This window comes from Camelina sativa, chromosome 12 (assembly GCF_030686135.1).
Source record: "Camelina sativa cultivar CO46 ecotype springtype chromosome 12, ASM3068613v1".
NCBI classification, from domain to species: Eukaryota; Viridiplantae; Streptophyta; class Magnoliopsida; order Brassicales; family Brassicaceae; genus Camelina; species Camelina sativa.
Window position 1 is genome coordinate 8,348,710 of NC_141891.1, and position 12,821 is coordinate 8,361,530.

General features: G+C 32.7%; 5 protein-coding genes across 5 annotated transcripts; 2 read left to right on the top strand and 3 right to left on the bottom strand.

The window, feature by feature from the left end:
• Positions 1-2,697: 2,697 nt before the first annotated feature.
• On the bottom strand, positions 2,698-3,852 carry LOC104730983 (adenylate isopentenyltransferase 4). The gene is given in 2 exon segments (XM_019233959.2): positions 2,698-3,059; positions 3,062-3,852. Coding segments are annotated over 2 exon segments (912 nt in total). The 5' UTR covers positions 3,789-3,852; the 3' UTR covers positions 2,698-2,874.
• A 2,740-nt stretch (positions 3,853-6,592) lies between these two features.
• LOC104730984 (uncharacterized) lies at positions 6,593-7,803 on the top strand. Its single transcript, XM_010450235.3, has 3 exons — positions 6,593-6,835; positions 6,916-7,131; positions 7,252-7,803. Exons 1-3 carry the CDS (start codon positions 6,739-6,741, stop codon positions 7,527-7,529), a joined length of 591 nt encoding a protein of 196 aa, XP_010448537.1. The 5' UTR covers positions 6,593-6,738; the 3' UTR covers positions 7,530-7,803.
• Positions 7,804-7,810: 7 nt separating this feature from the next.
• LOC104730985 (uncharacterized) lies at positions 7,811-8,900 on the bottom strand. Its single transcript, XM_019233434.2, has 3 exons — positions 8,779-8,900; positions 8,397-8,645; positions 7,811-8,273 (listed from the first exon to the last, which is right to left on the bottom strand). The coding sequence occupies exons 1-3, from the start codon at positions 8,807-8,809 to the stop codon at positions 7,984-7,986; spliced, it is 570 nt and encodes a 189-aa protein (XP_019088979.1). The 5' UTR covers positions 8,810-8,900; the 3' UTR covers positions 7,811-7,983.
• Positions 8,901-9,253: 353 nt separating this feature from the next.
• LOC104730986 (uncharacterized) lies at positions 9,254-10,251 on the top strand. Its single transcript, XM_010450237.3, has 3 exons — positions 9,254-9,367; positions 9,453-9,668; positions 9,766-10,251. The coding sequence occupies exons 1-3, from the start codon at positions 9,310-9,312 to the stop codon at positions 10,038-10,040; spliced, it is 549 nt and encodes a 182-aa protein (XP_010448539.2). The 5' UTR covers positions 9,254-9,309; the 3' UTR covers positions 10,041-10,251.
• A 531-nt stretch (positions 10,252-10,782) lies between these two features.
• Positions 10,783-12,010, bottom strand: LOC147930284 (uncharacterized). The gene is made up of 3 exons (XM_087479549.1): positions 11,888-12,010; positions 11,456-11,669; positions 10,783-11,300 (listed from the first exon to the last, which is right to left on the bottom strand). Exons 2-3 carry the CDS (start codon positions 11,631-11,633, stop codon positions 10,873-10,875), a joined length of 606 nt encoding a protein of 201 aa, XP_087335675.1. The 5' UTR covers positions 11,634-11,669; positions 11,888-12,010; the 3' UTR covers positions 10,783-10,872.
• Positions 12,011-12,821: the final 811 nt, after the last annotated feature.

A 12,821-nucleotide genomic window follows, 5' to 3' on the forward strand; every position in this document is an offset into this window, starting at 1 on the left:
ACTTAAGGGATTTAGTTCTATTCTCATTCTCTTTGCCGTTCTCTCTTCTTCTCTTCTCTTCCGCTTAAATCCCAACTGTGTTGTGTGTCCCTCAGCATAAAGCTTTGACTTTTGTGGCTGTAGTTTAGATACTAGTTCAACGTATGATCTGAAACTGTGTAAAGATTAAAAAGATCATTATAAGGAAATATATATATATATATATATATATATATATATATATATATATATATATATCATAAAATTCGAAATTCTAATATAGTTTATTTATTTTAAATCAAAAGTATGTTCCTGGGGTAGTGACTAGTAAAAATTTTTAAAATAAAAATGGAAAAATTCAAAACCTACCATAAAAAGTTTATATAAAAATAAAATAGAGAAAATAAAATCTAATTTTATTTAAAATCTTTTTTTTAAACCTTTGTAAACTTCTAAATGTAAAACAAAACTATTAAAAGTTTTAAAATATTAAAAACCAATTATAAGAAAATCATAAAATTTAAACAGGTTTAAAATTTAAAAAGATCATTATAAGGAAATTATATATATAAATATATATTATAAAATTCGAAATTATAATATAGTTTATTTATTTTAATTTTAAGTTGCTAATTTTACAAGACAAATGATTACTTTTCATATAAGATGAAAAATGATTGTGAAAATATACAATTAATTACTGTTTCCAAAAAATGTAAATACTCACCTTTACATAAAGAAAAAGATGGTTGAAGTAAAAAAAAAAATAGATCATTTCATTTTTTTTTTCACCAATCAAATAATTTATTAAAAGACTACTATTGTAATATATAAGATAGGAGTATGTAATATTAATATATGCGTTTTTTAACTAAAATGTTAAAGTGAAGACACATATACAGTAATAGGTTATTTAATGTGTTCATGAAGATAATTTGTTAGTAGTAGTAAAGACTAAAGAGCATATTTTAATAGTAAAACAAATTTGTGTGTACAAAGACATTTTTAGTGGTAATGTATATAGTAGATTTTTAAATGGATATACATTAGTGTACTACAGAAAAAAAAAAATAACTATTTTCTATAACTAAAAGCAGTTTATTTCTTTACTTTTTTACATTGTTTTTACTTATGAAAAGAATTAAATATATATTATTTGTTAAATTTAATTTTATTTTAATAACTTTGAACTGATCTACAACTATTTTCTTTAACTAAAAGTGTATCTATTTACCTTTTTTTTTTCAACCAAACAATAAATTAAAAAAAAATCTTCGGTTAGTTGTCCAAGCTGGAGGGAAGGGGTTTATAAAAGAAACTTCAGAGATAAAAGAACATGAAGCACAAGCAAGACAATCTGCCTTCGTATTTGACGCACAGAGGATCCAAGAGATATAGAATATTGGAAAGGACTCCAGCGAGTTAAACTCATCGAGCAGGTTGGAGAAGGACGGTCAATCTTCAGGGACTGCACAATAGTGAGTAACTCAGCACAATCAGTCTCGAAATGTTGACAAGTGAATCTTGCAACACGTATCCGCTCCATGACCGACAACAACGCTTCTAACTCTGAATGTAGGGGGAGGAGCTCCGTCTTAGACACTTGGCCCCCAACAACAAGGTTTGCTCCTCACCAACGCAACACCACCAGCCCAATCCTGAATGCACATTGGTTGCTTTCCAAGAACCATTAATCTGATAACCAGGTGAAGAAACTTGGACATCCGAAGACGGAGATGGAACTGGCATGACCGCCGTAGAAGAGTGCGCCTCTTCTCAGGCTAACTTATCGCCCAAAGCCTGAGCAATTATATCATTCGCCTCGATCTCTAAATCTTGAAAAACTTTTTTATTTATGGCCTTCCAGATTACCCATAAATTTTATGGTAATTGAAGAAGTTGATCATGATCACCCTGTTGAAAGGCACCCCTCCAGAAAACAAAATCCAAATTCGAGTACATTGACTCATATGGAAAACCCTCTGACGAGACCAGAGTCGGAGATAAATCCCAAACTTCACATGAGCAAGGACATTCAAGGAAAACATGATTAATAGTCTCAACCGCATAGTCGCACCATTTACACCAAATATAACATTGGACAACTCCGTGTATCAATTTATTTTTATAAATAGTTTTTACTTATTAATTTTATTTTAAAAAATCTAAACCCGCACCTCGGGCGGATCCTAATCTAGTTAATATATAACTGATATGACGAGAAATTGAACATATTATTTCATGGAGATACAAATTTTAAAGACATGTCCAGCGATAGTTTCTTTTAGGGATTACATTAAAGTAATAGTAAAGGAAGATAAAAATTGAGAAACGTTTTTCCTTATAGAACCGTAAGAATCGATTCTCTAAACATATGACAGTTTATGATAAGTTAATTTTCTTTTTCCAGATTTATTATTTAAATATATAATAATGTAAAAAGAAAATGCTTAAAATATATTATTTTGAGCAATGATGAACTTTGCTGGCGATGTAGATGGTCTAATTAAGCGGAATGCGAGTTTAATGTGTTCAATTTTTTTTAAAAATAAATTCTATAAACTAAATCTATTATATTTATTATTTTATGTATAAACATCGATTCTTTAAGTCTGAAATCGTATATAAATTAGATTAATGGCCAAATGACACAGATTAGTTAAAAATTATTTTGAAATAGTTGAACTTAAATAAAGTTATAACGGTAATATGATATTATTTTCACAATTTCGCGAGGACATGATCCTACTTAAAACCACAAAAACAATTCAATATGATTAAAAATACAATATATTAATATATATAGAGCTGATAGCTAGTTCTAGCTAGGAGAAGTTTTATTTGAATTTATTAGATAATAATAATAATTGTAATAACTAGATTAATATCATAATTCTAATCGATCGGCTGATCCAAAAAGATGTTGACAATGTTCACACACGGTTCCAACACTTCCTTGTTCCATATCTTTCTCTGCATCTCAGCTGCATCTTCACCTTCTTTGGCTGCCCTAATTGCCTCTCGAAACGATGCTGTAGCATCCACCTTCTTTATGTCCCACCCGGCATTTCTCAACTTGTAATCTTCCTGATTTGATCCTTTGTGAGCTGAAACGTGTTTTCTTTGATCGATCTCACCGCCTTCTCATAAGCTTCCTTTCTCACAGGATCCCATTTCATTATCTCATTGTCCCCAAACTTGTACATTTTGAGATAGTCACCAAACTCTTGCACTCCTATAGCCTTCCATATCCCCAATGGCTCTTTTGGGGCCTTGCTAGCGCGAAGGAACTCAGCGATCTCCTCGAACATACCTGACTTCATCATGACATCCAAACGTAAGGAAAGATACTCGAATAGCACAGGCTGATCCACATCTATCCAAATGAAACAACAATCATATCTCAAATTGGAGCAGATTGAGCCCTTGTGATCAGAAAACGGATAGTTTTCAGGGTCATGAGATCAGTTTGCAAGGAGAGCGTAGATATAGGAGTTGGATCCACCGGCAAGTATTGGGAGCTTTTTACGTAGAGTAATCTCAGAGATGGCTTTAGCAGCCATAACGCGAAACTCTGCAGCTGTGACTTCTTCAGCCTCCGGGTGTAGTTTACCGAGAAGGTGATGTGGCACTCCACGTAGTTCCGCAATGGTTGATTGATTCGTGGTGATCTTCAAGCCATCATAGAACTGCATCTTGTCAGAGTTGATGATCTCGGCGTTGGAATGTAAAGCCAGATCAACCGGGAGTGATGACTTGCCGGAACCGGTGGCACCCATGATCAAAACCATATTGTCTTTACACTTCATTTTGTAAATTGAGATTGATATAAACACGAATAGACAAACAATGTTGCTAATATCACGTTTTGGTTACGCCATAGACACATATATATATAGCGTATGAATGTGTTTATGAATGAATATAAAGTACATAAATAATTTTAGTTCTATCTCTATAGTTTTAAATTGTTAGGGATTCTTTATTATTAATTGTTCATTCATTATTTTGTAAATTAATGACTTAATTAGCATTTTTGAAGATATTTTATCTAGATAAAAATGAAACTCTTTTATATTACTAATAAATAAACACATATCTATATATATAAAGTTAACTTTGCTCACTTCTCCTTCCTCCACATCAGCATCCACCTAATCAATTTTCTTTTATTTTTTTTGCATAAAAAAAATATTTTTAATATTCATTAATTGCATATTTATTAATTATAATTATAACAGTAAAAAATAAATAAAAAACGAATTAATTAAAATTAATTAAATTTTAGAATAGTATAAACAATAATATATTTTTTAGTAAATTACAAAATTAATAACTATCTAAAAAATGAATTAAGTAAATTCAATGAAAATTTTAAAATAGTAAAAATAATACTATAAATTTGTTTTAGTAATAATATTGTTACTAAAATTATAACCAAAAAATGATTATATTCCAAAATTTAGAATGGGTTAATGGGTTTTAGAATGTAAGTAAAAATTTTAATGCATGGTGGAATAAAAAAAAAACAAGTTATGTAATTGTATTTATAAAAATCTAAACATGAAAATAAAATTGAAGTGAAACATTAGTTTCTAAGAAACACATACCATAAAGATTTATTATTAAATTTTACTTATAAGAAAGAAAATATTAATTACTTAACTTAAAAGTTTTGATCTAAAACAAAGGGGCATACTTTTTTTTGAGAAAACTATGAAAAAGAATTTTGAAGAAATAATCTATCTAAAAAACAAAATCAATGGTCAGGAAATATAGAAAAAAGAATATGCAAACCGTTACAAAAAGTGGCATGTGATCTGTGTAGCATATCTCATAAGGTGGAGATACAATTTTATAACATGATATAAAATATATGTAACAAATATAACCCAAAACATTGGAATTTTGTTCAAAACAAAAAAAAACCTAAAATATTGGCAAAAACAACATATTTAAAGTATACTATATCTTTTTTTAGAAGACGAAGATGGGGTTACATCACAATATTAACATCTGCAAATAACATATGAGATTTTAGAAATATATGTAGCTTGGATTAATGAATAGATATTCATTGTGGGGTTTAAATGTTTCATCATTTAAGCATTTTTTACTTAGTCTGAAATTATATTATGACAGATGATACATTTGGACAACCTCATTGTAGCGACATAGCAGTCAAACTATTCATGAAACTTTGTCTATTCACATTTAATGTTGGATATCAATATGTTTAAATGGTCTCTATAATTAGGTTAACGATCGACATTGACGTTAGAATTTTTAAAATTATGTTTTCATGGGATATGAATATGGAATGAACTCTTTTAAAGATAAAATGTCAAAAGATTGTCGACAATATTATTGCGACACCAAACAAAATATGTTATATATAGATTAGTAAAATAAGTACGGCATTTATATAGATTTATCTTTTAATCTTTAAATTATATTCATATTCAATGATTCTTTTTTTTCGTCAAAAGGTCATTTTATTCATTTAATCAATGTTTGGATGATACATAGTAGCAATGATTCTTACTGATAAAAAATTTAACTAAAATCCCACGTAAAATCGCAAATAGATATAACAAAGAAATATTATCTTAAAAATTATATATGTTGTATATCATTGAGTAAAGTAATTTATATATTTATACTCAAAAGTTGGAATTATTATATTTGAGCTCAACAATTTCTGTTGATAAGAAATATTTTAAATTAAAATCCCGCGCGTGCGCGGGTGCAAATTCTAGTATAAATATAAATTATAGAGATTTGATCTGATAATATCTTTTCACACATGTCCCAAAAAAAATAATAACTCAATGATATTAAAAGACATGCATGCAAAGGGGTCACTCAGTCAAAAGTAGATACGTTGATACAAAAAAAGTTAATATCTGAATCTTTTTTTTTTTTTTTTTTGACAACAGTTAATATCTGAATCTATGTTTACATTATTATATATTTTATAATTAATCATAATTTTTAGGGTGTACTCTATGGCCCTGATTGGTAACGACTGTTACTTGTGACTATAGATGCTTTGACTGTAACGACTTTGTTGTAGAGACTTTTGCTTTAGAAACTTTAACTGTTAAAATTTTAATGGCTGTTATGTTTTCATAAATATAAATTATGCTAAGAATAAATTTATGTAGTAACATAATAAATTTTATTTAAAAAATAAAAATTTTAAAATTAAAAGACAAGAACTCATAAAAAATGAATAGATAAATATTTTCAACAAATTAAAAAATATAAAGATATGACATAATTGATTATGTGTTATAATTGTTTTTGATGCAAAAATAATTATGAAAAATGGATCTCAAAATAACAGAAATAAAAAATTTATTTTTAATGAATTATAATAAATTTATGATAAATTATACATAGATTGAAAATGAATGTTTTAATCATCATGGATAATAAGAAAGAAAAAAATAACAACAGTTGTATTATTATTTATTTTTTTACAGCAAAAAAAGTCTCATATTTGTGACTTAAAAAATTTGTACGTACAAAATAAAAAAGTGGGCAGTTAGACTTTTAAGACTTTTAAAATTAATAAAACAGTAAAAGCATGATTGGTAAAATTTTGGCTTTTAAGACTTTAAATTAATTTTAAAGTCTTAAAAATATCTCCCAATCAGAGCCTATATCTATAGAAAAAAAAAAAAAAAATTGACGCAGGCAGAGCACAATTGTAGTAACCCTAAATTCTCTCATCCGTAGCTTTCGGACGAAACCATGTGTGATCGTGATCATCCGCAGCCATCCGACGAAACGATATTCGATTGCGACGAAGCCACGTATAAGAGCCTCTATCCGCTGATTTTTTACAAGGGTAAGATCGATCTCTAGCTATATGCATCTGATTGGTTCTAATTTATTCGTAATTTGTATAATCGTTGTCTGTTTGCGTAGATGGTAAGACGTGTGTGTTTTGGGATGTGGAGGATTACCCAATCCCAGATGGTCCCGATCCTGCTTCGATTTACCAAAGTATGAAAGAGGCTGTAAAGAAGCATGGTTGTGATGCGGAGGTGACGATTCATGCTTATGCTGATAATAATACGGTTTCCGATGACTTGACACGTCAATTTTTGGATGCTGGATTCGAATTCGAAGTCTTTACCGAAGGTAAGAATTCCATTATTTCTCAATTAGTTAGGCTCTTTATCTGTTACATATATAATATATGTATGTATCTGTAAATCTAAAGATCTACGTTGTTGATATGCATATTTACCTGCTTTGCAGAGTGTAAATATGCGAGACATTGCGCCATGTTTTGTGACGTTATGTTGTGGACACTGGAAAACCCGACACCATCAAATGTGATTGTGCTCGCAAACATAATCGAAGACGACTTCGGTTATGGTATCGGATTTTTGTCTACCGTCTGGTCATATGGTGTTCTCTTATCCCAACCTAAGCGAAAATGGTTTTTGCCTATTGGAAGCGCACCCTCGTTTTTGACAAGCATATTTGATGGAGGAGAGGAGATATTAGCGGAAGCTCACAAGACAATATTATAAGCGGAAGCTAAGCTAGCGGATACTCTGCCTGATTCCGAGTAGTAACTTTTTGTATATCTATCTATCTCAATAGGGATGTAGGATGTTCTATGTTATTGTCTTGGTGCTTAATATATATATATAGTTAGAGATGTCAAGCTTTTGGATGTGACGAGGGTTGAAAACGTTTTTATTATTGTCTTTCTATAATACCGATGTGGGTTTGGACATCTTTACTGTTGTTGTACTTGTGCTCTGGTAATGATAGGCGTTGAGTAAACAATACAGACAAAAATAAGGAGTAAGCAAGAAAGCAAGCATCATTCATATATGGATACAAAAAGCATAAATAGATGGTGATGAACAAAGGTTATACATACTAATGATAAGTAGCAAATAAAAAAGGGATTTGTCAAATAAATACAGACAGGCCGATGATACAAGTTAAGCTTTGTCTTCAGGGGTACGGGCAGTTCTAAGGCGAGCGAGAAGATGTGAGAATCCCGTAAGGTTTTGGTGGCTCTGCGAGGGTAATTGCCAAGGCAGATGCAGTTTCAGGGTTAATGAGAGACTCAAAGTTTGTTGCGACAACGTACAAACCTTTGTTTTCTAAAGCTTGACAAAATCTGCAGAATCTGGGGTCTTGTTCAATCTTGTCATAATTTTCTGACAGTATCAGAAAATTTGTATTATGTGGAGCCTTCAAGTTGAATGACCAGAAAGTAATATCCCTTATAATCCTGCGCAATCCGGCATGTGCATCCCCTGCCAAAAAAAAAAAAAAGTATCAATAGAGATTACTTTACTTACAGATGAATAGAATCATCATCGAGAGAGGGTTTTATTATATGAGTTAAGAGGACAATTATTAGGGAATTGATTGATCACCTTTGTAGAGAATGACTTGAAATCCGGCTTCCCAAAGTTTGTCGAACATTCCTTGCAACCATGTATTCTCAGCAGCACCGAAAATCCAGACGGACACGACCCCCCCCCTCCTTATAATACCATTCTTGCTAAGAGCTGATTTGATTTGGTCGTGGATAAAAAAAGGATCGAAACTTTCAGGGACTGAGTAACTATCAATCTCCCATACGACTAGTGTTTGACGCACTCTAGGTCTACGAGGTCCAGGTCCTAACAAAAGAAGAATTAAACAACAATTTACGAACAAAAATCAAAGGATCGCTATGAATCAAAAATTATATCTAATCCAAATCGATCATAGACAAAATATACTACCAAAAAACTATATATGAAATTATCTTACCGACGATGGTCACAGGGGGCAATTTTGACATGGTTTCGGATCGATGGCTGATGACTGTTTGTGAATTTAGGGTTACAACCAGAGAGATGTCAAGTTTTTTGGGCGGTTATATTTTGGGCTCAATGGTCTTTAGCCAAACTGACCCATTTATATATTTTTATCATTCTATAACGGTTTACAACCATTAGTGGGTTTTTCTGAATTCTTTTTTGGTTTGGTAAACCAAAACAAACCTAGGAAGCTATTAAGAACGTGTTGGTATGGTTTTCTTGAGCTGCGGTTCAGAACCATGCTTATCATTTGTTATACTCCTGTTTGATGTGTTCATTTTTCCTTCTTGCATGTGGTAGCATAGTACTACGTTCTACTTTCTGTTGATTTTCGAATTTTAGATTTTGTGTCATGGCCTACTAGTGCCAGGCCCAGCCCAATAAGATCCTATATATATCAAGATAGACGCAAACACACAATTTTAGTAACTCCAGTAATTCACAAAAGTCTCTCTCTCATCCGCAGCCCTCCGACGAAACTATGTCCAATCTCGACGAAGCCACTTATAAGAACCTTTATCCGCTGAGGTTTTACAAGGGTAATAAGATCTCTAAGCTATATATATGTGCCTAACTGAAATCTAATTTATTCGTAATTAGTATAATCGTTGTCTGTTTGCGTAGATGGTAAGACGCGTGTGTTTTGGGATGTGGAGGATTACCCAATCCCAGATGGTCTCGATCCTGCTTCGATTTACCAAAGAATGAAAGAAGCTGTAAAGAAGCATGGTTGTGATGCGGAGGTGACGATTCATGCTTATGCTGAAAATAATACATTCTCGGATGAACTGCGTCGTCAATTTTGTGATGCTGGATTCAAAGTCGAAGTCTTTACCGAAGGTCAATTTCTTTTAATTAAATACTATTTTTTTTTTTTTCTGTAGATGTAAGATCTTTGTTGTTGTTGAAATACTTACCGTACGTTACTTTTTAGCAGGGGATAAATATGTGAGACATTGCGCCATGTATGCTGACGTTATGATTTGGACACTGGAAAACCCTAAACCATCAAATCTGGTTGTGCTCGCAAACATAATGGAAGACGACTTCGGTTATGGTATTGGATGTTTGAGTTCGGTCTGGTTCTTTGGTGTTCTCTTAACCCAAGCTAAGCCAGAATGGCCATTACCTGTTGGAAGCGAACCCTCGTTTTTGACTAGCATATTTGATGGAGGAGAGGAGATATTAGCGGAAGCTCACAAGACAATGTAAGCGGAAGCTAAGCTAGCGGATACTCTGCCTGATTCCGAGTAGTTACTTTTTGTATATCTATCTATCTCAATAGGGATGTAGGATGTTCTATGTTATTGTCTGGTGCTGATATATATTATTTAGTTGATGTCAAGGCTTTTGGATGTGACGAGTGTTGGAAACGTTTTTATTATTGTCTTAGCTATTATAATATTAATGTGGTTTTCGACCATTTTTACTGTGGTTTTACTTGTTCTTGGGGCTTGAATAAACGGAAGTAGTGGTGGAAATTTGGAGGTCATGATAGGTGTTGCGTAAACAATACAGACAAAGATAAAGAAGTAAGCAAGCATCGTTCATATAGATAGTGATGAACACAGGTTTAAAAATAGATAGTGATGAACGAAGGCTATATATATATAGATGATACAATACAAGTTAAGATTTTTCTACTAATTTACTCTCCTACATAAAAGTGGGTCGCTATTTTTTAATACAACTTCCGTTTATTTTTCATTAAAAGTGGTATCTCGGCAACAATGTCCACCACTTCCGTTTATTCAAGTGCCAAGAAGAAGTACAACAACAGTAAAGACACCACACACACTAATATTATATTAGCTAGCGGATGCTCTGCCTGGGATGTAGGATGTTCTATGTTATTGTCTTGGTGCTGATATATATATTATTGTCTAGCTATATATAGAACATCCTACATCGTTCATATAGGAGTAAACCGAGTAAACGATAAAGACAAAGATAAAGGAGTAAGCAAGCATCATTCATATATGGGATACAAAAGCGTTCATATAGATAGTGACACATATAGATGATCCAAGTTAAGATTTGTCTACTAATTTGGTCGTGCACCAACTCTAAAAGTGGGTCGATATTTTTCGATATCTTCAGGGGTAGGGGTAGGGGCAGTTCTAGGGCAAGCGTGAATTTTTGGGAATCCGCAAGCTTCAAAAGTCCTCTCGTCGTAAGTTGCGTGAGCTATCTTAAGAGTCTCGTTGTCACTTGCGTATTCATAGTAAGCTATGGGGGAATAACCTCGTCGTGGGTGCTCTTCCAAGGTTTCATTGTCCCAGAATGACTGAATGTGCTGTGTGTAAACGCGGACACCTTTGTTTGTCATAGCTCGACGAAAGCGGCAGAATCTGGGGTCTTGATCCATGCCCAGGTCATCTGAGACCATCACCAAATCTTCTGGAGCATACAAGCGGAATGACCAGAAAACAAGGTCCGACATAACCCTGTTAAGGGTGGTACGGTTATCCCCTGCAAATAGTACACCCATAGATATATTACCTTAGTTACAGCAGATTATAGAAAGATTCATCATCGAGATGGAGAAAGAGGGAGAGTGTTTATTATATATATACACACACATATACATATAATATGAGTCAAGAGAAGAAGGAATTGATGATCACCTTTGAAGAGATGGACTATAATTCCGGCTTCCCAAAGTTCGTCTTCCATTTCATTCAACCATCTATTCTCAGCAGCACCGAATATCCAGATGGGCAACATCCCCTGTTTGAAGGGATCCTTAAAAAGCTGATTTGATTTGCCACAGATCGAGACCTTCAGGGAATGAGTAATCATCATCAATTACCCATACGAGTAATGTGTCATGCACTGCACCTGATCATCAGGTTTTTAACAAAAGAAGAATTAAACAACAAATTTTACGAACAAAAATCAACATCTTCAAGAATATCAAAAATTAGACCTAATAATCCAATTCGATCATAGACAAAAAAATATACTTCCAAAAACACTATATATATGAAAGATGGATAGATATAGAGATCCAAAATCATATATATCATTAAACAATTATTTTGGAGAAATCATCTTACCGCGGATGCCGAAAGGGTAGCTGCTGGACATGGTTTCCGCCGTACGAAATTCTCAAGAAAACCAAAATCAGACACGCTAGCTTTTCGTTGAAACGCTCGGTTTTATAGGGGCGCGCGGTGGCTGATGAGGGGACTTTGTGAATTAAGTAGGGTTTACAGCCAAAAGTTTTTGGGCGGTTAAATTTTCGGCTCATATGGTCCTTTAACCAAAACTGACCCATTATAATTTTTTTTTTTTTAATCATTAATAATCTGTACCGTGTTAATAGGTTTTCTGAATTTATATGTATTGTAATTTGTACACCAAAGTTAGATCATTAAAAGTTAATGAGTTACGTCTAATTAACATGACCTTTCCCAAAATAAATATTAACTCTCTTAAATTATAATTTAAAAGTCTAACCCAATAGATATATTAGCCCAATAAAACTCATTATTTTCTTATATTTTTCTTTCATCCGGAGAATGGTTGAATACCACTATGCTTTTATTGAATACTAGGTGTTTACAGTATAGTTTGGTAAAGCCAGAATTTGTAGTCGTCAGTTGGATCAGAACGAGTTTCTACATCCAAACGCGAACTTCCTACCAAAATGTTGAAGTTTAATTGTCGCTTGATCTTGCAAGCATCTGAGAGGGGCGGATAAACTTCACAACAGCGATCCAAACTCAACTCAATAGCTCTTAAACATCGGCAAAATCAAAAGCCAAAGCTGAAGAATATATGTTTGATGTTTCTGTAGGAAGGTATTAAACTTTAATTTGTATGCGCTTAATTTGGTGGAGCAGGGGCTGCCCAGCCTGCCCTGGCTTTAGAGGAGGGACATAGTTACGGGCGGCTGGTCTGTAAGTCGAGGTTAACTTTGCTTTTTTACAAAGATACCCAATACCTAACCGTTTATGTAATATTGAAGGTCAATAATGAATATAGAGA